Source organism: Enhydra lutris, unplaced genomic scaffold (assembly GCF_002288905.1).
Source record: "Enhydra lutris kenyoni isolate GAN:26980312 unplaced genomic scaffold, ASM228890v2 scaffoldscaffold96, whole genome shotgun sequence".
In the NCBI taxonomy this organism is placed as follows: domain Eukaryota; kingdom Metazoa; phylum Chordata; class Mammalia; order Carnivora; family Mustelidae; genus Enhydra; species Enhydra lutris.
The window spans coordinates 2,730,018-2,754,968 of record NW_019154180.1 but is presented as its reverse complement, the minus strand read 5'-3'; the positions used below and the strand labels follow the sequence as shown (position 1 = coordinate 2,754,968).

The 24,951-nt window shown below is 47.0% G+C and overlaps 1 protein-coding gene across 3 annotated transcripts; it reads right to left on the bottom strand.

Annotated features, from left to right (window-relative positions):
* Positions 1-1,252: 1,252 nt before the first annotated feature.
* On the bottom strand, positions 1,253-12,911 carry LOC111139181 (zinc finger protein 275). 3 transcript variants are annotated; one of them, XM_022491370.1, is made up of 5 exons: positions 12,802-12,911; positions 8,301-8,369; positions 3,218-3,360; positions 2,700-2,790; positions 1,253-2,409 (listed from the first exon to the last, which is right to left on the bottom strand). In XM_022491370.1, the coding sequence occupies exon 5, from the start codon at positions 2,378-2,380 to the stop codon at positions 1,253-1,255; it is 1,128 nt and encodes a 375-aa protein (XP_022347078.1). In that variant the 5' UTR covers positions 2,381-2,409; positions 2,700-2,790; positions 3,218-3,360; positions 8,301-8,369; positions 12,802-12,911. The 3 variants fall into 3 exon arrangements, with proteins under 3 accessions (XP_022347078.1, XP_022347077.1, XP_022347079.1); XM_022491369.1 differs by lacking the exon at positions 12,802-12,911 and having other exon boundaries at positions 8,301-9,743; XM_022491371.1 differs by lacking the exons at positions 8,301-8,369; positions 12,802-12,911 and adding an exon at positions 3,755-5,652.
* Positions 12,912-24,951: the final 12,040 nt, after the last annotated feature.

Here is a 24,951-nt window from a genome sequence, read left to right as displayed (position 1 = left end):
GAGGCTATCACTCCCGAAAAAGAGGCATCATCTTATACTTGAGTCCTTGAGATGCCCCTGTTATGGGCGTGCTCTCTCAGCCACTTGAGCTTGAACAGAATAGTGCTGCTGGAGGACAAGACCTATTAACCTGAAACGGACCCCAGCTGATGCTAGTTTTGGATGCACGGGGATGTCACCAGAATGAAGTGGTTGAAAAAAAATGGACGCAAAAGCAATTTGACCCAGATTCAGTACTTGTTCCTGGGAGAATGACCTCACAATGACAAGTTCTAGATGCTTCCAGAAAGTCTTTTAAAAGTCATTTGAAAAAGCCAAACCCGTTAAGTGGTGATGCTGTAGAGCTATAGGACAAATCGAGGAAGAAAAAAAAGCAGAACAAAACAACCACAAATGTCCTAATGGAATGAGAACATGTATTTATGGCTTGGGAGGCGGTTTCTAGTGAGAGCCTCGTGCAGGGACTGTCACAGTGCTGCATGGCGTACAGCTTAGACGCCCGGAAGCCGTCTGAGATGCTTCCGAACTGTCAGATGACTCAAAAGGGGCGACGAGGTTGGTGAAGATGGTGAGGTCAGAGATGCATGTGAAGATTTAGAATAAAATGATCTTGTGTAGCGGCGTGAGGGAAAAAAGGAGTACTCTCTAAATTAATATATTATTCTATGTAATATGTGATTTACAGTATGTATGTATAGCTGAATTAATAAATTAAATATTATAAGACATCTGAGTGTTCTATCTACATCCCTAAAAATTTATAAATTCAAGTAGGCCAAACAACTCTGGGGTGCTGTCTTGTCTCCAGGAAAGCGGGGGTCACCTTACGTTGAGGCCCTCGAGGACTAGCTCTGTGCCTCGCTCTGGGGGTGAGGCAGAGCAGCCCGGCGAAGGGGACCTACAAGCCCCCCCTCCAGCGACACCTGCACATCGCTCTTCTCTCCTTCTCAGTTCCGAGGCCTGTGGATTCCTTGAAGGTACTTGATGCCAGTCATACTAGTCCAAATAAATTAGAATGTCCTAGAAGCTACTCTCGATAGGCAAGATGGGAAACGTGTACACTTAGAAATTGCTGGTGACAGTATAAATTGGATCCGACCTTTCTGACGAGAAAATAGATAAGCGCTACAAAAGTGTTCATCTCCTTTGACTCCGCCCTCCCCCTCTCGGGGACTGGGCCCCGTGGGCCGCCACCGCTGCCGCCGCCACCGCCCGCCACCGGGGTTCGGGGCTGGGGGTGGGGGGCGCTCCTCTAGTCGCGGTGGCTCGGCTGGTGCTTCTGCAGCGCCGACCGCCTCTTGAACACACGGCCACACTCGCCGCACTCGCAGCGTCGCGCTCCGCTGTGGGTCCTGCGGTGGCGACTCAGGCCCGAGCTCCGGCGGAAGGCCTTGCCGCACTTGTCGCACTCATATGGCTTGAGTCCGCTGTGGATGCGCCGGTGCTTGATGAGGTCGGACGGCCCGCGGAAGGCCTTGCCGCAGTCGCCGCAGCCATACGGCCGCTCGCCTGTGTGGATGCGCTGGTGCTCCAGCAGGCTGGAGCTCTGGCGGAAGGCCTTGCCGCACTGGCCGCACTCATACGGCTTCTCACCCGTGTGGATGCGCCGGTGCTTGGTGAGCTCTGAGCTCCTCCGGAAGAGCTTGCCGCAGTGCGGGCAGCCGTACGGCTTGGCGCCGCTGTGGATGCGCTGGTGCTCGGCCAGGCCATTGACGCCGCGGAACGACTTGCCGCAGTCGTCGCAGTCGAAGGGCAGGTGGCCCGTGTGCGCGCGCTGGTGCTTGAGCAGCTCCTGGCGATCCGGGAAGTCACGGCCGCACGCCTTGCAGGCGAACGGCTTCTCGGCCGTGTGCAGCTTCTGGTGGCGGAACAGGTGTGTGCTCACCTTGAACGAGCGGCCGCACTCCTCGCAGTCGAAGGGCTTCTCCCGGCTGTGCACGCGCAGGTGCTGGCTGAGGCCCGCATTCTTCTTGAACCTCTTCCCACACTCCTCGCACTCGAAGGGCTTCGCCTCCCTCTCCGCCGGCTCCCTTTGCTCCGCGGCCTCTTCCAGGGCGCGACTGGGGCCCGGCTGCGGCTCGGCAGCCACGTGGCTCTTGCGGTGCTCATTGAACTCGGAGACCCCCCGGAAGACCCTCCTGCAATCGCCGCACTCCCAGCCCTTCTCCTCGCTGTGAATCCTCTGGTGCTGCACCAGGAGGACCTTGAGCCGAAAGGCGTCCCCGCACTCCTTACAGGAGAAGTGATGCTCTATAGGCAGGTCCTGAGGGCTGCCCCCCCGGCCCCCAGTGTCCCTGTTCCGCTTGACCTCGGGACTGGGCTCGCCGGCCCGTGGGGAGCTGCTGGAGGCCATCTCCTGCGGCTGCGCTTCTTCGCCCATCACCCGCCGCTCGCGCGCCCAGACGCCTCCTGAGAGGAGAAGGACGAGGTTACTCTCCTTTGTCTGCCATCCCGTTCCTGCGGAGGCGGCTGCTGACCGCGGGGCCCGGGGCGGCTGTGGCACGACGGCTGCGCGCATCCAACCAGAAGCCGGAACTGCGGACGAGAGGGGCAGCGAGGCCTCACCGCCGCACCAAAGCGGCCGAGGACATCTCCCCTTCGTGCTGGAGAAGCAGCCACACCCCCTCCCCAGAGGCTCAGCCGGGTCCCCCCCCACCCCCTGCCGAATTTTTCACTTTTCAGGTTTCTTTCTCACTCACCAGAACACTACTTCGCTCAGTCTGCACTAAGGGGTGGGGCCGATACCAGCGTCAGGGGCCGGACACCAGGTAGGATTCAGAACAGGAACTCCTGCACGTGGAAAAGGAAAAGGGGTTTGGCTGGCGGCCGGAGATGCCATCAGAACACAGCCGGGGTGCAGCAGGGCCTTCAAAGATGAAACCCTTTCAAGCCACAAAGTAGAGCCTGGTTGTGCCCTCCGGCAAGCCACGCATCCATTCCCGATGCCTTCCCCGAGGGCCGGCTCCCTCCAGGCAAGGCGGAGGCAGACCCTGGGCCCATCGGATGGAGCGCCAGATGGACATCCCGAAGAACCGATCCTCCCTTTCTCCCGGTTCACACTCCTCGGTGTGAACCTCGTCCTGTGCTACAACTCCCAAGCCTGACCCGCAGCGGACTCCTGTCTTAGCAACCCTCCCCACCTTACATGTGCAGCCCCTGAGACAGCAGAGGCCCACGCGGCTGTAGGGAAGCTGGCGCAAGGGCTGGGGCATCTTACCCCGGAGGTCGCGTTCCTCTAATGTGCCAGCGTCCTCTGCTCAGCGTCCAGCCTGGGCCACGTCATCAAATGTCACTGAATCCTGAAAGAACTCCCGGGATAAGTAGTCCTTCTGTCCATTCTAGAATGAGGTGGGAGCAGTGCTAGTAACAGCAAGGGATAAGAGGTGAGGGTCTGGAGTGGTTGTGCATCACTAGCACGGAGATCTAACACAAGCCTCGGGAAGTCCTGGAAAGAGAATCTGACCAAGCATCAGAAACCTGGGCCATGGCCCGGGCCTCCCACTATCTTCCCAAGGGACTTCCGTTCAATCACTTTCCTGGACTGAAATGCAGCTCCCCCACCAGCATAATGGGAATTACAACCCCAGCAGGCATTGGTTTCTTGGTAGACTCAGGCAGAAAGCAAAGGGAGGAAAGGCAGAAGCTGGAGTTCAGGTCCTGTAGTGTGTCATGCTGGGAAAAGAGGGAGAGGCCACAGCCAAAACCAGGGAGCAGTGACAGATTCCTAAGGCAGGCAGAAGGAAGCACAGCTCACCTGGGCCTCAAGCGTCTCAGGAGGGCCTGCCAGAACCTGGTTTCCTGGGCTCCATCCTGGGGGAGGGCAAGGCCCGGGGAGGGGGCAGGCAAAGCTAAGGAAAGTGAGAAGAGCCATGAGTGACAGCGGCCCTGCTTTTGGGTACCCTGGGACAAGACTAGTGATTTCCTTTCCCCTGGTTTTATATCTCATTCAGTCTTCTCTTGCACAGGAGCTGAGTGACAAGCCAGAGCACACAACCGTGAACACTGGGGGACACAGACGGCAAAGGGTTAATACAGACAGGCTAGAGGGAACCCGGACAAGACAAATGAATGTTGGCCCAGGAACAGCCCGGAGAAGACAGACACAGATGGAGAGCCAACGGTAGCAAGACGGGCTCTCTGGGACAGGCCTCCTCGCAGCCAGCCTCAGAGAGGTCAGTGCTCACACTGCATAGGAAGGAAGTGTCTCCAAAACAATATCAGAAGAAAGACCTAAGTGAGAAGACAGGTGAGATTTTCCCCATTTTGGAAGGGCAACAAGAAAGACTGGGCCACTGGAGCGAAGAGAGGCAACGAAAGAGCGGGATCCTGGTCTCACTGGCCAGAAGCGAGGCCTTTTAAAGGCCTTACCCCACCCAACGCAAACGATGAAGCCGGTGCCCATGAGACAGACACAGACAAGAAAGTTTCTGAGAAATGTCTGACCAAATGAAAAGGTGAACAAAACAACTAGAAAAAGAAGCCTCAAAGAAAAGATCTTCAAACACTACGTTGCTAAATAAAAGATCTGAATGATATGTTCAGATTTACCTTTTAATTCCAGATTGCAAAATATGTGAAATGTTGTGATTATATTACCACAAATGTGTGTGTATCAGAGGCCTCCCATTTCAGCCAATACAAAGAAACAGGTACACAGTTTCTGTTCTGATGTCAGGTCAATTCACAAGTAAATGAAAAGGAGGCATTTTTTACACTAGCTCAAGGAGTAGAAGACCCAGACATTCCAGAAAGACTTTTACATAAAATCGGGTATTATACTGAGAGGGACAGAGGGACGGACACTTCTACTTCTGGCCAGGATATTGGAACAAAGAACAATGTCCTGCTGTAAACAAGTATCAAACTGGATAGAAGCGATTTGAAACAAGTTTTCAGATACTGGGCAGCAGGAAGTGCAAGATCATCATCCCGAGAGAAGAGAAACAACTGTGATGAGCCTATCATTGCCCTGGCTCTGCCCGGAGGCCATGTCCAGACTGAGTGTGCAGGGAAGGGGGCCTCCAATAGAGCTTGGTGGCTTCATCAAGACACAGACTAGCATTCAGGACAGCTGATGCAGCTAGAAGTTGCAGAGAAGAGTGTCAGAAAGGAGGGAGCGAGGCAGAAAAAAGGAGCTCCAAAAAATCAGCATAGTGCTCCCCTTGGGCCTTTCCTGACTCCCAAGCCATGGTACATAATAAAACTCCCAAAGACTAGGAAAGGAAGGGCCTGGAGGCTTTAAGCTGAACAATTCCCAACCAACCAGAGTAGAGTCCTCAGTGATGCCTGGGGCCATTCAGTAGAGAATCAGAGGGGCTGTGCCTCAGTAGTAGTACTGACCGTCTCCTGGAGCCACAGCTACCCTGAACGTGCTCTAGAAAAGCTTAAGAATAGGCCTTGATGTGATGAAGCTGTTCCATAAATAACTATACCCTCAAAGGAAGTCCAACCCTCTTCAAAGTGAAGTAACAAAACTCTAGCCGCTCAGCAATATCACCTGGAACGCCAAGAAGCAGGAAAATCAGGTCAACGGACATAACTCAAAAGTGATGACTGGCAGAACTTACAGACAAGGACAACAGCTAGTTTAACTCTGTACAAGACTGAGAGAAGAACAGAAACACAATGGAAAAAAATGAACGATATAAACAAGATACAAATGGGGCTTCTGGAGGTGAAAACTGTAACAGTTAAAATGAAAATTTCACTCGATGTGATTAGCAGCAGATTAGACACTGACCCCTGTCCCCCAAAAGAGATTAGAAAACTCGAGGATATAGCAACAGAAACTATCCCAAATGAAGATCAAAATGAAAAGAAAAAAGATATTTAAAAAACAGTGTCAGTGACCTGGATATAACAGAAAATCACCTAACACACATGGAACTGGAATCTGAAAAGAAGAGGAAAAGGGAGAGGATAAAAATGTAGTTGAAGAAATACAACTAATACAACAATACAATACAAATACAACGATACCCTAATTTGATGAAAACTAGCTCCAAGAAGCCCAGCCAACCCCTATCAAGACTAAACAAACCAACAACAAAACCAAAAAACCACACGTGCACACCAAAACACGTCATAATAAAATTGCTGAACACTAGTGATAAAGAGAAAATCTTACAGCAGCAGGGTGGGGGGGGTGTCATGTTCTATAGAGAAGCTCAAAGATAAGAGTAACTGTGGACTTCTTATCAGAAAATGTGCAAGCCCCAAACAATTGAATGACATTTTTAAAGTGCTAAAGGGAAAAAACCCTGTCAACCTACAATTCTATATTCAGGGGAAATACCCTGCAAAAATGAGGGCAATATAAAAACTTTTTCAGACAAAAAGAATTGGTCACCAGCAGACCTGTACTATGAGACACATTAAAGAAAGTTCTTCAGGTGAAGGAAAATGATACCAGATGGAAACTTGGATCAACACAAAGGAATGAAGAACATCAGAAATGTAAAAACACTTTTACCCACTTTATTTTTAAATCTTTAAAAAATAACTGACCATTTAAAGCAAAAATAATAAGGTACTGTGGGATTTATACCATACATATAAGTAAAATGTATGATTTAGTGTTTTAGGAAGCCCTCCGAGACTCTGATGCATGCTAATAAGACAGGAGTGGAGATAAAATACAATTCTAAAAAATAATCCAAAAGAGTAAAGCAACAAAGGAAAAAGAACAGAGGGGATAAATAGAAACAAATAGCAAGATGGTGAACTTAAGTCCAACTACATGGATAACTAAGTTAAATGTAAATGGAGTAAACACTTCAGTTGAAAAGCAGGGATTACTAGACTACATTAAAAAAAAACAATACTCAACTCTATGCCGTCTGTAAGAAGCTTTAAATATAAAAACTTTAAATGTAAAGACATACATAGGTGAAAAGTAAAAGCATGGAAAACAATATACTATAGGACAAAACAATCCCACTGTCAAAAATAAGAGAAGGAGAGGGTGAATGATGAATGTGGCTCAGAGGGCTGGAGACCTTACTGAAGAGTCCTAGAACTCAGAGCAGGAAGAAAACTGAAGAGCTTAAACATAAAATCAACAAGTGGTAGAAAACAAGAAAAAAAAGAAAAGAAAAAGAAATAAAAATGAAAAAAAAAAATCAACAGGTGGCTAATATAGATGACACACAGATTACAAAAATGCAAATCCTTTAAAGAAGATGGAGACAGACAGTAACTGTTCACTAAAAATCCAAAGAGAGTAGGGACGGAGAGAGAACAGCCAACTACATATTTGCAATTCAGGGGAAAAAAAGGAGTAAACGGAGTGACTTGTTGCTGAACTAAGCACAGCTCTACCATAATGTGTGCCACACTGGGGTAGAGTCTGGATTTAGAAAGGTCTTCTGCTTTCTGTTCCATACCATGTGAATTTTTAGTAACCGAGCTGCATTTCTTTGGTAATCAGAAAAGAGTAATAATTTAAAAAGATTTGGGTAGATTTTAGATAAGACAGGCTGATGGGAATGTGTGGGCAGTCCCAGAAAGCTCAGAGACAGGAAGGACCGTGGGGTTGGGACTTCCTGGGCTCCTCTCTGCAGGCTCTTGGTGCCATCACGGGTGTGAACAGAAGGCCTCCTTTAGTCTCAACATCCACAGAAGCCCTAGCCCCGTCTTTAGCCCACTGCCCAGCACAGGTACTTCCCTGGTGTGTGAGTGACACCCCAGATGCCCTGCAGCTACGCCCTCTGTGGCCCACTGTCAGCTGGGTAGGGCCCCTCTGAGCACTTGGGAGTCTTCCTGGTGTATATCTGAGGTCTGGTTTGACTTTGGCTTCCGATACAAAACAAACTGGTTATAGAATCCTTACACAATTCATTAAGAAAACTCACTTCCATTGACGTGGAGGTTTTGCTGCCATGTGGAACGGGCAGAACATCTCACACTTACCTTTTGAAAAACATGGTCCGTTACAACCTTGTCTCACTGTCCTCAAGCCAGAGACCCGAGGCCTTAGCCCCTTACAAAGACCCCAGCCCGGCCCACCTGGCCCAAATCCTGCACCCCACATCTCAGTCATTCCTTCCAGACACCCTGGCATTCATTCTGTCCCAACTATGCCAAGGTGATGCCCCCTCAGGGCTCTGAACATGCCACAGGTGGTTCCTTCTAAGAATTCAGACCTCAATCAAGTGTCATCTCCTCAAAGTGTCTTCACTCTCGAGCCCAATCACCATTTACTCATAACACTTCTCACTACCTAACAATCATCCTCAAATGAAATTGTTTGTCTTTACCTGACTCCCCAGGAGAAATGTCACCTCCCATAGGATACAGACCTTCTCTTTCCTGGCCCTGAATCCCCAGCATCTGCAGGAGCTCCTGGCATCAAGGGGACGTGGGATAAGCTGTGGGGAGAGGGGAGTGTTAACAGGAGCGAACCTCTAGTTACAGAGCACCTTCTACGTGTTTGGTCCTGTGCTTCTCCCTTCTCGTAAGTTAATCACCGAGACCAATAATTCTCACTGCCTCCATTGCACACAGAAGTAAGTCATGGACTCAAGAGGTTAAGTAACTCGCCTAAGGTCCAGCTCCCAAGATTTAAGACTTTTCGAGCCACACCAAAGAAAGGCAACAGGCTGTTATTGAATGTCCTCAGAGCCTGATGGTTTATATGGACTTAGGCAACTGGCTTTAAATCATCCTATCAACATGCCATCACAGACCCTTGCTTGGCAATAGTCACACACATCATTCTCTCTCCCTCTCTCTCACTCTCACAAAGTTCTTCCAAGCCACCCATGTTTAATTGAGCACGTGCTCCTCAAGTGTTCTATTTAATTGAGCAGAGCCTATCAAAGTGTTTTCACTTAATTGGAATGATTAACTGTTGAAATCCTGCAGCCACAACCCCCATGTGAATTATTAATTATGCTTTCCCGTGTAGCAACAGGAGTGGCCCTTCCCGTAGCAGGCTTGCCCAGGAGACGTAACCCGCAAGAACTTCAGGTCAGCACACGCACTCCCAGTGCGCACGGACGTACAGCGGTCATCGAGAAAGTGCTCACAAAAACAGATGGGAAAAAGGGAGCCCCGCTTTCACCAAAGTAGCTAAATTCTGTATGATGAAATACACATTAACCCCCACTGCAGTTAAAAGTAAAATTATCACCAATCCCGAAGATCATGTGATTGCTCAGAAGCCATGCTATGTGGCTGCTCTACTTTGAAATGGTGGAATGAACCTGGAAAAGATGCTGGATGCTGTGACAAAAATGACAAGTAGAGATGTCCACTGCCTTCCAAAAGTGGAGCTGCAGGGTCAAGTCAAAGCAATTCCAGGAAGAATATGAAAACCACAGGAACGCACCTGATGGGTACAGAGGATGCTACAGACCTTGACCGGAAGGCACTTTCATTCACCCGAATCTCATAACCCTACACCCACCTGGGAAACGGCAGTCGGGAGAAAGAGTATGGGAAAACAAATCTCTGCCTCTTAACAGAATGACATTAGGCTCCTTCTTTCCATGGGTTCTGAAGTGCAGTCTAACGCCTATCCACTCCCGGAGAGTGAGGCCCCCTGCCAATGGTGGACCGCAGACCCCACCCCAGACCGAGCGAAGTGCCACGGACACCGTGGCTGTTTGATGAACACAGGGAGACCCTCTGGATGCGAACCCCCTGCTTGACAATCCGAAAAATCATGCATTCTACAGCATGAGAGCTCAGGGGAGTGCAGAAATAATCCTGCCCATGTGCTTTAGATGGCAACGTAAATTTTAATCTACTTACTTAAATCAAATTTTCTGTATAGAATCAGAAACATTAAGAGAACCAAAATAACCATTCCACTTTGATAAGAAAGAACAGAAATTAAGAGCTGAATTCAATGGAGACAAAAAACCAACCCATGTAAAAAAAAAAGTAGTGAATAATTAAGTGTCTTTTGGTTGCATTGGAGCTCAGAATCCCTCCTCAGAATGTGCTAGTGAAGTCTGCATCTGAGTGGGCAGATGCCCCTGCCCCATCACTGGGGCAGCGGAGAGGCAGCAAGACCACCCAAACTAGATCTATCTAGCAGCTTCCAGAAACTTCTAAGGGATGCCAGAAATACCTGGACTCCCTGGACATCTAAATAAGGACCTGTAGCAGAATGTCCTCAGGCCCTGGAAGACAATAGGTAGCTCATGGTGTTCAGTTCAGTTCTGGGCCAGAGCAAAAATGCCCTGGAGCGTGTCTTTATAGACCAGACAAGAGACCTCACTCTCCAGCATCTAATTCAGATGGGTGCCTGTGGCTTTCTGTCCCGTGCAAACGATCACCTAGATTCCCAGTTCTCCTCACTGGGTGTCTGTCCTCCTTTGAGTCCTGCTGCTTAGACTGAGAACTGTCTCCGGGCAAAGATGGTTCCGCGACGCTGACATACATGAAAATACAAGCGCTTCCAGAAAGGAAAAGATATTTCCCACCATCTTGCATCCTCACTCGCGGGGCCTTCTGACAGCATGACCAGCTTTAAGGCCAGCAGACATGGTCTGTCAACTCCCAGACTTACCAAAAGAGACATGCAAGGATGGCTCATTGTGTCTTAGGCCGATTCTGAGTTGTAAAGTCAGGCGGGTAAGATCCCACCTGTTGGGACTGAAATAATTCAGGGGGACAGAAGCAGACTTGGGGGCACCTTCCAGGAACATGTCTCTTTGGGTCATGTGTGCTTGACCGAAGGACGGGCCGGGGGACAACACACACCGCCAAAAATCCCAATCAACCCAGCCAGGCAAGGCCAGGATGCTGACCCAAGCCTCTGGGCTGGAGCTGACGTTGGCCTTCATGTGCTCTCAGCATGTCTCACCAGGAAATGGCCACCAAGGCCTTAAAGGAGAGGGCCAACCCTGTGTTGTGCAAATGTGCTGCTGCCAGAAGTGGCAGAATCCTAAAGGGCCAAGGAAGGGTGTTTCACCGGGAAAGTCTGCTTCTCTTGGGATGTTTGTGTCTGTGTGTGTCTTTTTCCATGTGCGTGGGTGGGAGGCATCTGTCTCCATCTTCCCCAGTTCTCCTCTCACTTCACTTGGGCACCTGTCCCTCTCTGTTTAGGTCGCCGTTTTCTTTCCCTTCTATAAAAAGCCAGAAGGTAGACCAGAAGGGGATTTTGTAGTGTTTGTTGTGCTTAACTGAGAAAAGGTTTATGCTCCTCCTTTCCCAAGAAGGCGCATGGCATCTTACTAAAAACCAACATAAATTATAAGTATAGGTTCATTTAGGTTACATTGCCCTGGATATGGGATGGGCTCTACAGATATGAGGGGCTGCTCATTTGGGGAGCCCAGGCAGGTTAGGACCAGGGCTGGATCAGTGTGCTACAATCCTGGCCTGGGGTTTGCTAACAGCTCAAGGGGCAGAGTAGGAGGTGTGGGTGGGGCCAAGGAATCTGCATTTGAAACCAGCACTTTGAGGACTGGAATGCAGACCTATGCCTTGTCAGTACTGGGCCCATCTAGAATACGGAGACTTCCTCACCACCAGCCCTTGGCAGACAGGATTCAGGCCTGTGACCTTCCAGTGTGGGATCCCACTGTGCTGTCAGACTTCTGGGAAGAGCATTCACACTTTCTAGTGATTTTTCCAAGGGGTCTCTCACCCAAAGAAGGCTGCAAATCACCATTCAGTAGGGTTCTAAACACAGATCCAGGGACATTTTTGGGGAACGGACTCGACTGTACCAGGTACTGTGCAAGCTGCTTCTCCTTAAAGACTCAATGGGGGAGGGAGGGTGGGGAATGGGGTGAGGTAGCATTAGTACCCAGAGGGGGTGCTGTTCTGGCAATCTTGTCTGAAATCCTTTGGTAAAGGAAAAATGTCGGGTCTGAGGTTTAAGAGAAAATATTTCACTGACCAAGGAGACTAGGGGGCGGCTGGCAGCCAGGCTAGGCCAACGCTGGCTGGAGGGCGTCAGTTGGAACAGGGTGGGACCTCTGGGAAGAGGGCCAGGATTGGGGGGGGTTGTCTGAAAGGGACCATGGGCTTTGGGCGGCAGGCAAGTGTGTGTTTGTGGGGGTAGGATGGAAAAAGACATGTAATTAATCACCCAAATATAGACTAGAGGCAGCAAAGGAGTTTAAGGGGGAGGCACAGGAGCAGGAGATGGTGGCCCCCAGAAGGGCGACAAAAAAAGCCCTGTTCAGACCTAGAGCCTTGAGCTCATCTTCACCCAGCAAGCGCTGCCCCCTCGCGCTCCTTCACAGCTCTTGGGCTCTGGGCTATCCCTCCTTCCCTCCCCACCAACCTGAGGCTCAACCTCTATCCAGAAGGAAAGGAGGGACCCCATGAGCAAGAACCGTCCCCAGCTCATCCACCCAGCGGTCCTGACTGCGGCTCGGCCCTTCCCCCAGACTGGGGGAAAAGCCCTTTAACCTTTCCAACGCCCCCTCTCCCTCAGCCTCCGTTGCGCTCGGGGTTGGGGTCCCCTCCTTCCCATAATGACGAATTCCCAGCGTCTCCCCCAAGGCAGCGTAGGCCTCGGCACATCCGCGATTCCCGTCCCTGACCGCCGCCCCCCGCCCGCCGCAAGAAGGCCTTCAGGCCTCCTCGTACCCGCCATCTGGGTCTCGTCCTTCACTTTGGATGGCCTCAGGGCTGAGCAGCTTCCTGCGGGCCCAGAGACGCCCCCAGAGAACGCTTGGCCTCCAGCCACCGCACACTCTGCGGAACACTCACCCTAGCCCCGCGCACTCTCCCAGGCCGCCCCTCTGCGCATCCTTCCGTGGTCCAAACGATCAGCCAAATCCCTCACACCCTCCCCGCGCCCTCGGCACATCCTCCCGTGGCCCTCATGCTCACCCCAGCCCCGCGGCGGCCAATGCGCTGCCCTCGGCGGAGCGGCGGTGGAGCGGCGCTGGCGCGGCCCAGGCAGGCCCGGCGTGGCAGGAAACGCCACGGAGCCGCCAGCGCCCGCCTGAGCCCCAGCAGCCCCGCGGCGCGTTTCCGGAGCAGCGGGCGCCGCCGGGGGTAGTGGGGGAGCAAGGCCCCGCCCCGGCCCCGGCCCCGCCCGGCCATCCAGCCCCAATTGGCCTGGAGAGGGGGCGGGGCGGGAAGGGGGCGGGGATGAGATCGGGGGGAGGGTCAGGCGCGACGGCGGGGGATCTGCGCGTGCGGGACAGAAGCCTAGCGGGGGGTGGGGGCGGGCTGGGATGAACGTACGAATGAATGAATGAACAAACGAACGAACGAATGAATGAGCGAATAAACCAACTAGCCCATGAAGGAAGGAATGAAAGAATGGAAAGAACCGCGCCCCCTCGGACGCCTTCTGGACAGGGGTGAGGGTGGGGGATGGGAACAGAAAGCAAAGCAGAGCAAAGCCAGCTGTCACGGGAGGGGTCAAAAAGCCTCACTGAGTCACTATTGCGAGCCCCTGCAGTAAGGATAGAGCTATGAGCAAAACCAGGGCGCACGGGGCGCGCGCATTTGGCGTCCAAGAGCTCCTGCGAGTGTGTGTGTGTGTGTGTGCATGTGTGTGTATGCACGCACGTGTGTGGGAATGGGGGTAGAGGGGAAATGTATTTGAGTTAATTTCAAAATAGGTCAGACTATGAAGAAGAACCAACAGGATTCTTCGGGGAGTGGGGTGCGTTGCAGCCAGGTCCAGAAGAATTTGGTGCCGGTCATTAGAAACCTAGGAACAGACATCAGTAGGCTTCACCTCCAAACACTTCAGCATGCATAGCATTAGCTAGAGATGAATACCTGTTCACTGTTTTTCTTTTTTTAAAAGATTTTATTTATTTGCCAGAGAGAGCAAGCGAGAAAGCAGGAGGCAGAGGGAGAAGTAGGCTTTCCACTGAGCAAGGAGCCGGAAGCAGGTCTTGATCCCAGGCCCCTGGGATCATGACCTGAGCCAAAGGGAGATGCTTCACCGACGGCGTCACCCACACATCCCCCTGTTTACTGTTTCTTTGCAGGTAAAATTTGCTGCAGTGAAACACACAAATCTCAGGTGCCCCATGTCGTGCGTTTTTACAAACGCATACTCCGATGTCCTGTCATGATACAGAACACTCGAGACCTCAGAAAATTTCCCTTGTGTCCATTTCTAGTCAGTCACTACCACAACCCCACACAGAGGCAACCATGGTTCCAGCTTTTCTCCCCATAGATACCTTTTCCCTATTTGAGAACTTCCTGTGAATGGCATCCTACAGTATGTCCTGTTTCGTGTCTGGCTTCTTGCACTCAGTATGATGTAGAGATTCACCTGTGTTGTCGAGTGTGTTATCGCTTCTTCCCTTTCATTACTGAGTGTCTCCCGTTGTCTGGATATATTTGAGCTGGTGCATTCATTCACCAGCTGATGATCTGGGCGGTTTCCATTTTGGACTATTATAAATAAGGCTGCTATGAACATTTGTGTACAAATTTTTGTAGACATATGCTTTCATTTTACTCAGATAAATACCTAGAAAGGAAACTGCCACGTCATAGGGTAGTTGTTTTATAAGAAACTGCCAGAATATTCTGCAAAGTGGTTGTAGAATTTATGTTCCCACCAGAAATGTATGAAAGTTCCTTTTCTTTCCAATCTTCTTTAAGGTTTGTGGTTGTCAGCCTTTATTTTTAGCTATTTAAGTGGGTGTGAAGTGGCAACTCATTGTGATTTTAATTATCATCTCCCTGATGACTAATCATGTTGAGTATGATGTTTTTATGTGCTTACTGGCCATTTCTATATTTTCTTTAGTAAAGTATCTGTTCAAATAGATTGCCCACTTTTATAGGGTTGTTTGTCTTTTTCATTATTTATTTGTAGGTGTATTTATTTAAAAAACAGATCTTTTGAGGTATATTTGACATATGATAACTGGATATGTTTAAACTGTACCATCCAATAAGGTTTGACATATATATATATATATATATATATATATATATATCCATGAAGCCATCACCACATTCAAAGTAATAAACATATCCATTACTCTCAAAGTTTCCTTGTGTCCCTTATAGTCCCTCTCTCCTGTCTCTTCTTCTTCTCTTGCTCCTCTCGTCTTTAAGCAATCAGTGATCTGCTCGCTGTCACTACAGGGCAGTTTGCATTTTCTAGAGTTTTACGGAAAAGGAATCATAAAACCAGTGTTCTTTTGGGTATACTGTGATGGTTTATTCATTCATTGGTTGATGGACATTTGGGTTGTTTCCAGTTTAGGGTAACTACAAATAAAATTCCTATAAACATTTGTGTATAATCCTTTATATGTACATATATTTCCTTGGGTAAATACTAAGAGTGGTATGACTGTATGATACAGTAGAGGAACATTTAACTTTTTAAAAAATTACCACGCTGTTTTCCAAAGTCGTTGTATCATTTTACATACTCACTAGTATTGTAGGAGAGTTCTAGTTCCACATTCTTATCAGTACTCAGTATGCTCAGTTTTTTTTTTTTATTTTTAGCCATTCTAATAGATGTCTAGTGTAATCTCATTCTGGTTTTAATCTAGATTTCCCTGACTAATGGTGTTGGGCATATTTTTATGTCCTCATTAGCCATCGTATACATTTCTTTGGTGAAAGGTCTGCTTAGACCCTTTGCCCAGTTTATTATTATTGGGATTTGTTTTTCTTATTATTGAGTTATAAGAGTTCTTTGTATATTCTGAATACAAGTCTTTTGTCAGTTATATGCTTTGCAAGCATTTTCTACCAATCTATGGCTCGTCTCTTCATTCTCTTCACAGTGTCTTTTCAAGAACAGAAATTCTAAATTTTGGTGAAGTTAAATTTATCAACCTGCTCTTCTAACCAGTGCTTTGGAAAAAAATTTATCAACCTGCTCTTCTACGGGTTGTGCTTTCAGTGGCACAGCTAAGATATCTTTATTTAACCCAAGGTCACAAAGATCTTGTTTTCTTTTCTTAAAGATTTTATTTATTCATCTGAGAGAGATACAGAGACAGAGATGGACAGAGAGAGCACAAGCAAGGGGAGAGGCAAAGGGAGAGGGAGAAGCAGACTCCCCGCTGAACTGGGAGCCTGACATGGGACTTGATCCCATGACCTGGAGATCATGACCTGAGCTGAAGGCAAACGCTTAACCATCTGAGCCACCCAGGAGCCCCAAAGATCTTGTTTTCTTTTAGAAGTTTTATGGCTGTACATTTTATACTTATTTAGGTTTCTGATCCATTTTGATTCAATTTCTGTATGTAGTGTGAGACATGAGTCCAAGTTCATTTTTGTGCCTGTGGATATTCAATTCTTCCAGCATCATTTTTAAAAAGATTTTATTTATTTGTTTATTTATTTACTTATTTGAGAGAGAGAGAGGGAGAGAGCACAAAAGCAGAGGGAACAGTAGAGGAAGAGGAAGAAACAGTCTCCCCGCTGAGCAGGGAAACTGATGCAGGGCTTTATCCAAGGACCCTGGGATGATGACCTGAGCCGAGACAGAGGCTTAACCCACTGAGCCCCAGGAGCCCCCCCAGCATCATTTGTCGAAAAGGCTATCTTTCTTTACTATTTTTTGTGCCTGTATCAAATATCAGTAAATGTGTGGATTTAAGACTTTCTTTGCTGTTCTGTTGTTGTATTTTCCCTCTTTACAGTTTTGGTTTGTGTAATATTCTAAAAATCTTCGAAAGCATGTAGTTTAAGTTCTATAACTTTGTTTTTTCAGCGTTGTTTTAACTAGCTCAGGTTTTTTTGCATTCCCATATACATTTTAGAATCATATTAGTTTCCAGAAAAAAAAAAAGTCTGCTGGGATTTGGATTGGGATTAGATTAAATTCTGTAGAATAGTTTGGGAAGAATTGATATCTTAGCAGTATTGAGTCTTTTGGCTCCTGAACAAGGTCTCCTTCTCTCATTTTGGTCTTTAACTTCTCTCGGCAATATTTTATAGTTTTCAGTGTTTGGGTCTTTTGTATCTTTTGTCAGATTTATTCCTACGTATTGCCCATTTTTGGTGCTATTTTGAGTGACATTGTTTCAAAATTTTTAAATTTCTGATTGTTTATTGCTAGTATATAGAAATACAGTTGATTTTTTATTTTTTTTATTTTTATTTTTTTAAAGATTTTATTTATTTATTTGACAGAGAGAGATCACAAGCAGGCAGAGAGGCAGGCAGAGAGAGAGGAGAAGGCAGGCTCCCTGCTGAGCAGAGAGCCCGATGCGGGGCTCGATCCCAGGACCCTGAGATCATGACCCGAGCCGAAGGCAGCGGCTTAACCCACTGAGCCACCCAGGTGCCCCTACAGTTGATTTTTTAAAAAATGTTTTAAAATATTTTATTTATTTATTTGACAGAGAGATCACAAGTAGACGGAGAGACAGGCAGAGAGAGGGGGGGAGGCAGGTTCCACGCTGGGCAGAGAGCCCAACTCGGGTCTTGATCCCAGGACTCTGAGATCATGACCTGAGCTGAAGGCAGAGGTTTAACCCACTGAACCACCCAGGCGCCCCCAGTTGATTTTTGTATATTGGTCTTATATCCTGCAACCTGTTAAACTCACATATTAATTCTTTTTTTTAAACGATTTTATTTATTTATTTGGCAGACAGAGATTACAAGTAGGCAAGAGAGGAGGAAGCAGGCTCTCTGTGGAGCAGAGAGCCCAATGAGGGGCTCAATCCCAGGACTCTGGGATCATGACCTGAGCCGAAGGTCAGGTTTTAACCCAGAGGCTTTAACCCACTGAGCCACCCAGGCGCCCCTCACATATTAATTCTAATAACTTTTTGGACAATTCCATCATATTTTCTGCATAGGTAATCCTATCATCTGTGAATAAAGACAATTTACTTCTTGCTTTCCAATCTGGATGCTGTTTATTGCTTTTCCTTGCCTAATTTCCCAAGCTTGGACCTCCAGTACAATGTTGAACAGAAAGTGTAAGAGTGGGCATCCCTGTCTTGTTGTTGATATTGAGGGGGGGAAAGCACAGTCTTTCACTACTAAGGATGATGTTAGGTTTTTGTAGGTGTTCTTTATGAAGTTGAGGAAGTTCCCTTCTGTTTCTACTCTTCTGGGTGTTTTTTCTTTTATCAGGAATAGATGCTAGATTCTGTCAAATGTCTCTTTTTTTAATCTATTGAGAAGATTGCCCTAGTCTGAATGTATCTTTCCAAAAATGATGCGTTGAAACCTTAGCCCCCAAAGGTGATGGTATTAGGAAACAGAGACTTTGGGAAGTAAGTATGTCCCAGTGGGACTAATGCCCTTACAAAAAAGGCTCCAGAGATTGCGCCTTCACCATGTGAGAACATAACAAGAAGGTCCTGGCTATGAATCAGGAAGAGAGCCCCCATCAGAATGTAACCACGTTGGTGCCTTGATTTTTGACTTCCAGTCTCCAAAACTGTGACAAATCAATTTCTGTTGTTTATAAGGCATCAAGCTTGTGGTATTTTGTTTTATCAACCTGAATGGACTAAGAGATGAATCATGTGTTTTTTATTTTTTAGTTTGTTTCGTTTGTTAATATGCTGAATGACACTGATAAAATTTCAAATGTTTAAACCAAACTTGCATTCTCATGATAGGCTACTTAGTCATATTATGTTATCATTTTTGTATGTTGTTGAACTCAATTTGCTAAAGGTTTGTTTAGAATTTTTGCAAGTATGTTCATAAAAAATATCAGTCTGTAGTTTTCATATGTCTTTGTATGGCTTTGATGTAAAGGTAATGCTGACCTCATTGAATAAGCTGGAAGTAGTCTTTCCTCCTCACTTTTCTGGAAGGGTTTGTGTGGCATTGGCATTGTTCCTTCCTTAAGAAATTGGTAGAATTTGAGTTCCTGGACAGGCCACAGAGGATGTCATGCTGGGTGGCTAAAACTCAGAGACCCAGAGGACAGAGTTCAGGGTGACCATTTCAGAGGGAAGGCAAGAAAGAAAATCCTGGAGAGGAAAGAACCATAGACAGGGAACCCAAATTTGACATATACAGTCTGCCCAAATCTCTGGTGTCTCTTGGGTGTGTGTACAGGGCAGACTCCAAGAAAAGAACTGAGCAGAAATTCTTGCCCAACACAGGGGAGACAGTTTGGAGTCTGAGTTTAGCTAAGTTAACTGCCTGCTAAAGCAACAGCAGCAACAACACCACCTCTCTGGGGAAATACAGCAGCAACCAAGAAGCCAGAACCACTAGAAACATTGTTGACAATGTCCAGGACATGATGCTTAATCACTAGAAAAAAAACCCAACAAGACAATGTAGTGACACTTAAGAAAAAAAAATGTTTAAGGGAAACCGACCCTGAGATGATCCTGACACTGTAATTCACAAACAATATTTTCCAAGCAGCTATTCTAAATATGCTTATGGACATAAATCATGGTAATAATCATATCTTTGCCGAGATATATATACTTCTTCATTAACATATAAAATAACAGTATCTGAAATGGTCTACCAACTCCCTAATTTTGAAGTAATGTTATTTCTAGCAAGTATTTCTAGATATCTACAATGACTAATATGATATGGAAATATTTCTGGTGGCGACAAAGTCACATATACTGCTAATATTACAATGGGTTGCCTACATTCATAATTGAGGGAAAAGCTAAATTTTAATTAGTTTAGTAAAAATAATGCATTTTCCCCCATTCAAATTTAGATCCCTTGAGTTCTTAATGTCAGGTTTAGGTCTTAAGGTCACAGATACTGTTTTTCCCAAGTAGAACTAAAAAAAAATCATCTGGCATATAGTAGGCACTCAATGACTATTTCTTTTCTTTTCTTTTTAAAAAAAGATATATCTATTTATTTTAGAGACGGGGAAGGGTAAGAGGGAGTGACACTCAAGCAGACTCTGTGCTGAGCATAAAGCCTGACACAGGGCTTCATTCCACAATGCTGAGATCATGACCTGAACCAAAATCTAGCATCAGGTGCTTAACCAACTGAGCCAACCAGGCGCCCCTTGAACAATATTTCTTGAATAAATGAGTGCATCTGTGTTCCAATCTAGTGGTAAAGGAATTAAAATTTGTTCCCAGTCTTTCACATCCATTTAAATAATGAATTGGTAACAACAGCTACTATTTGATAATTGTTCATCATGTGCTAGATAAAGTTTTATAAACATTATCTCATCTTATTCTTACAATGACCCCGAGACAGGTACTATTATTACTTCCATTATTTTGTTATGGAAACTGAGCCAAACAGAGTTTAAGCAATCTCTTTAAGGCCACACAGCTGACATTAGAAATCAGATCTGTCGGAGTCCGGAGTCTGAGTTCTGAAAGTATTAGGATAAATTTAATTCTGAGTATCTCAGACTTGGAGACTGGTCCTCGGTTCCACCACCATCTGCCTCAGTATCCTTCACTGACTGAGACTCAGACCAACTCTGTTCCACCCTCATCTTCCCACGCCGCCTGTCACGCCATCCGGGGAATCTCAGCTGCTACCTCAGCCTCACCCAACCGCCTGAAAGCCACAGACTATCAAACCCGCTTTTCCATTCCTGATGTCTGTCTGCCCACTGGTCACCTTCCTTTGATGTCCTTCAAGCTCCTCTCTGCCAGTGCAAGGGTCACTTTCTCTGGAAGGGCTTTCTTGACCCGCCCAAGGTAGATTGGCCCACTTAGTGTCCCTACCCCCCCCCCAATAATATATCAGCCAATTCATTTACATGCCTGTCTCTTCTTACCATTCTGAGCGCTCTTTGAGAACAGGGACCATTTCTAGTTTGTCTCCAAATTCTTAGCAATTAGAACAACGCCTGACACAGTAGATGCTTGTTGAATGGGTGACTCCATGAATAAATAAAGGAATGGATTATATGCACCAACCCTGCTACTTAACACTTCTGCTATTATGTTCATTATGATTCACATACAATCACAGATGTAATGTAAAACATAAAGTGTAATATGTAAAAATGTAAAATATCAAAATGTAAATCCAAAAAATATATGGTCCAAGGGAATAATAATGAATTTATAAAATAGGAAATTTTAACAGGGAAAAATAAACTATTGAAAATAACAGACTGTAAATTCTAGAATTGAAAAATAAAATGGGGGGCACCTGGGTGGCTGAGTGGGTTAAAACCTCTGCCTTCGGCTCAGATCATGATCTCAGGGTCCTGGAATCGAGCCCCACATCGGGTTCTCTGCTCAGTGGGGAGCCTGCTTCCTCCTCTCTCTCTCTGCCTGCCTCTCTGACTACTCGTGATCTCTGTCTGTCAAATAAATAAGTAAAATATTAAAAAAAATAAAAATAAAATGTCTGCAGTGAAAAATTCACTGGAAGGTCTTTTTTAAAAAGATTTTATTTATTTATTTGAGAGAGAGGGAGCACGTGCAGGAGAATAAGAGGGGGAGGTGCAGAAGGAGAGGGAGAAGCGGGTTCCCCACTGAACAGGAAGCTTGAGTTTGGCTGATCCCAGGACCCTTAACCGATCGAGTTACCCAGACACCCCACTGGATGGCCTTAATAACAGATTGCAGAAGACAGAAGAATCATAAACTTGAAGATTGATCAATAGAATGATGCATTCTGATACACCAAGAGGAACAAATTTTAAAGAAAGAACAGAACGTCAGTAGTCTGTGGAGTAATACAAAAAGGTCTAACACGTGGTTGTTTAGAATCCCAGGAGAGGATAGAAAGAGTGGGGAAGAAAAATTACTTGACGGAACTATGGGTGAAAATTTCCAAAATTTGGAGGAAGATTATTTATAGATTTAAGAAGCTCAGTGAACCCCAAGGAGCATAAATTCAAAGAAAAATCACATGTAGGCACACTGTAGTCAAACTACTGAAAACAAAGCCTAATGAGAAAAATCTTTTTTTTTTTACTGATTTATGAGACATTTATTAGAAACGACAAAATCTTTACAAAGAGTCAGAAAAGGGCCATAAACTTCCAAATATATTTTTAAAAATTAAGTCGACAACCAAAACCAATTATTAAATCATCCTGCCAAAAAAGTCAGGTTACATGAGCCTCAGGGTCTGAATGTTTTCTTGTCACCTGCATGCATCAGAAAACAACAGAAAAATCTTTTCTGTTTCAGTGAAGGCAGACATAAACAACTGAGGAGACAGAGGAAGAACATCTCTGAAATGACAAAAGAAAAAAAGAACTTCCAATCCAGAACTCTATATCTGAGGAAAATATTCTTTGGAAATGAAGGGGAAATAAGTGTATTTTGAGATTAGCGAAAACAAAGAGAATTCATCAACAGCTTGCACTGTTTTTTTTTTTTTTTTTTCCATCTGAAGAAGCGTAATAGAGGGGGAAACCTTGATCTTTGGGGAGACGTAAAGAACACCAGAAATGGTAAATATGTGAGTAGGTAGTAAAGCAAGTTTTCTCTTAACTTCTTTATAACACACATGACTTTTTTTTTTAAAGATTTTATTTATTTGACAGATAGAGATCACAAGCAGACAGAGAGGCAGGCGAGAGAGGAGGAAGCAGGCTCCCCACGGAGCAGAGAGCCCGATGTGGGGCTTGATCTCAGGACCCTGGGATCATAACCTGAGCTGAAGGCAGAGGCTTTAACCCACTGAGCCACCCAGGCGCCCCCACACATGACTTTTTATTTATTTATTTATTTTTTTTTAAATTTTATTTATTTATTTGACAGACAGAGATCACAAGCAGGCAGAGAGGCAGGCAGAGAGAGAGGAAGGGAAGCAGGCTCCCTGCTGAGCAGAGAGCCCGACACGGGACTCGATCCCAGGACCCTGGGATCATGACCCGAGCCGAAGGCAGCGGCTTAACCCACTGAGCCACCCAGGCGCCCCCACACATGACTTTTTAAAGTAAAAAATGTAATAGTACATTATAGATTTTCTAACATATGTAGATGTAATACATAAAGCGATTATAACCTGACGCATGGGGTAGAGGAGAAATGAATCTACAGTGGAAAGAGTCTTACATTTTATATACAATAGGAGCGCTAAGTAGATAGTGAAAAGTTAAGGATATGGATATACATTAATGTCTAGAGCAACAGCTAAAACACAATGCAAAGAGGTATAGCCAAAAATGCAAGAAGAAATGGAAATCTAAAAAAATGTGATTAACTCAGGCAGGAAAGAGGGAACGTAGAACAAAATAGAAGGCACAGATAGTAAAAGGATAGACCTAGTCCAACCATATCAACAATTGTATTCAATGTAAATGGGCTGAACACTTAAAAGGCAGAGCTCGTCAGAACAGATAAATGGGCAAGGCGTTTGCTGTCTACAAAGAGATGCAATTTTTTTTAAAGATTTTATTTTTTTATTATTTATTTGACAGACAGAGAGAGAGAGAGAGATCACAAGTAGGCTTAGCAGCAGGCAGAGAGAGAGGGGGAAGCAGACTCCCTGCCGAGCAGAGAGCCCAATGCAGGTCTCGATCCCAGGACCCTGGGATCATGACCTAAGCCGAAGGCAGAGGCTTAACCCGCTGAGCCACCCAGGTGCCCCAAAGAGCTGCAATTTTAATATAAGACACAAATGGTTGATAGTAAGAGGATGAAAAATGATATACCATGCAAAGAGGAGAAGCAGGGAGAGCTACTCTCCACTCTGAATGCTGGGCAGGGTGGCCCCCAGAGGGGGAGGAGCACCCTCTCTGTGTCCCATTCCCTTCACAGCCAACTCTGAGGGCACCAGTCCGCAGCCCCATTCATGCCCCACCGCCTCCTCTGGTGGCTCCTTGGCTGCGGAGATCCAGAGCTCACCTCCAAGCAAGAAGAGGCCACTCTCCAGGGTCTTTCCAGTCACAGGCCCGGGCCCACCCCAACCCTCCTGGGCCCTGCGCTCCACAGATTGAGGGCAGCCCGCTCTCTGCCTTCGAACTGACCGAGTGTTCAGGAGAAGGAGCAACTGGGGCCTCGCTGCATGTGTTCCAGGAAGGGATGGTATTGCTCCCCTGGAAATGGTGAAGGGTCCTTGGAGACTCCCTCAGTTTGTGCCCACAGGTGCCCTCCAGTCGTTTTGAAGGGACAGGGGGCTCTGCACACTCTCACGATGCAGATGAAGGGCGGAGTCCCCAGAGCAGCCGAGGAGCTGGAGTGAGAGCCTTGCAGACAGCTGAGGCCCGGGCCAGCAGCTGCCCAACCAGCCTGCAGGAAGACCAGGGCCATGGGGTGAGACCTGCAGACAGTGGGGCTGCGTGGATGGAGGGGCCCCTGCAGATGCTGCGTAGTGAGACACATGGGCAATGGAAGGAAGGTTGCAGTAGGTTGTTGAGAAGGGGGTCATTGGGGCCATGCCTGCAGCCTCCTTGGTCCAGTGGGTGTGGCCCCATGTCGTGGGGACACTCGGAAGTGTCCCATCAGGGTGTGCTGCAGGATTGGGGTGATGTCCCCAGGTGAACTCTGTTCTCCTTGCCCTCTTTTTTTTTTTTTAAAGATTTTATTTATTTATTTGACAGGAAGAGAGAGAGATCACAAGTAGGCAGAGAGGCAGGCAGAGAGAGAGGGGGAAGCAGGCTCCCCGCTGAGCAGAGAGCCTGATGCGGGGCTCGATCCCAGGACCCTGGGATCATGACCTGAGCCAAAGGCAGAGGCTTTAACCCACTGAGCCACCCAGGCGCCACTCTCCTTGCCCTCTTTAGGCAAGCCGCCACCCTAAGCACATCTGTCCTGTGTGTCTTAGCAGGGCCACGGCCACTGGCCACTTTCCACCAGCCATTTGGGATTGGGGTTGGGGGCCAGGACAAGAAGAGAAGGGATGGGAGTGGGGCTGGTTCATGTGTAGTTCCTGAGCAGGTGTGAGTGTGTGGGTGTCAGTGAATGTGTGTGAGCGTGCAAGAGTGTAAGTGAACGTGAGAATACCTGAGTATGTGAGTCTGTCAGTGTGCGAGAGTGTGCGTGGGCACGAGTGCAAATGTGTGAGTAGGAGTGTGTGTCATGGAACGTTGTGAGTGGTGTGTGCCTGCGTGTGTTGGGGGGTTGGTGTGTTTTGAATCCTTCTAGGATCGATCGAGTAGGGCAGCCACTTTCCCAGCCCTGTGGAGGAGGG

Coding starts and splice junctions, on each gene's coding strand:
- LOC111139181 (XM_022491370.1), bottom strand. CDS start 2,380: ATGGGCGAAGAAGCGCAGCCGCAGGAGATGGCCTCCAGCAGCTCCCCA.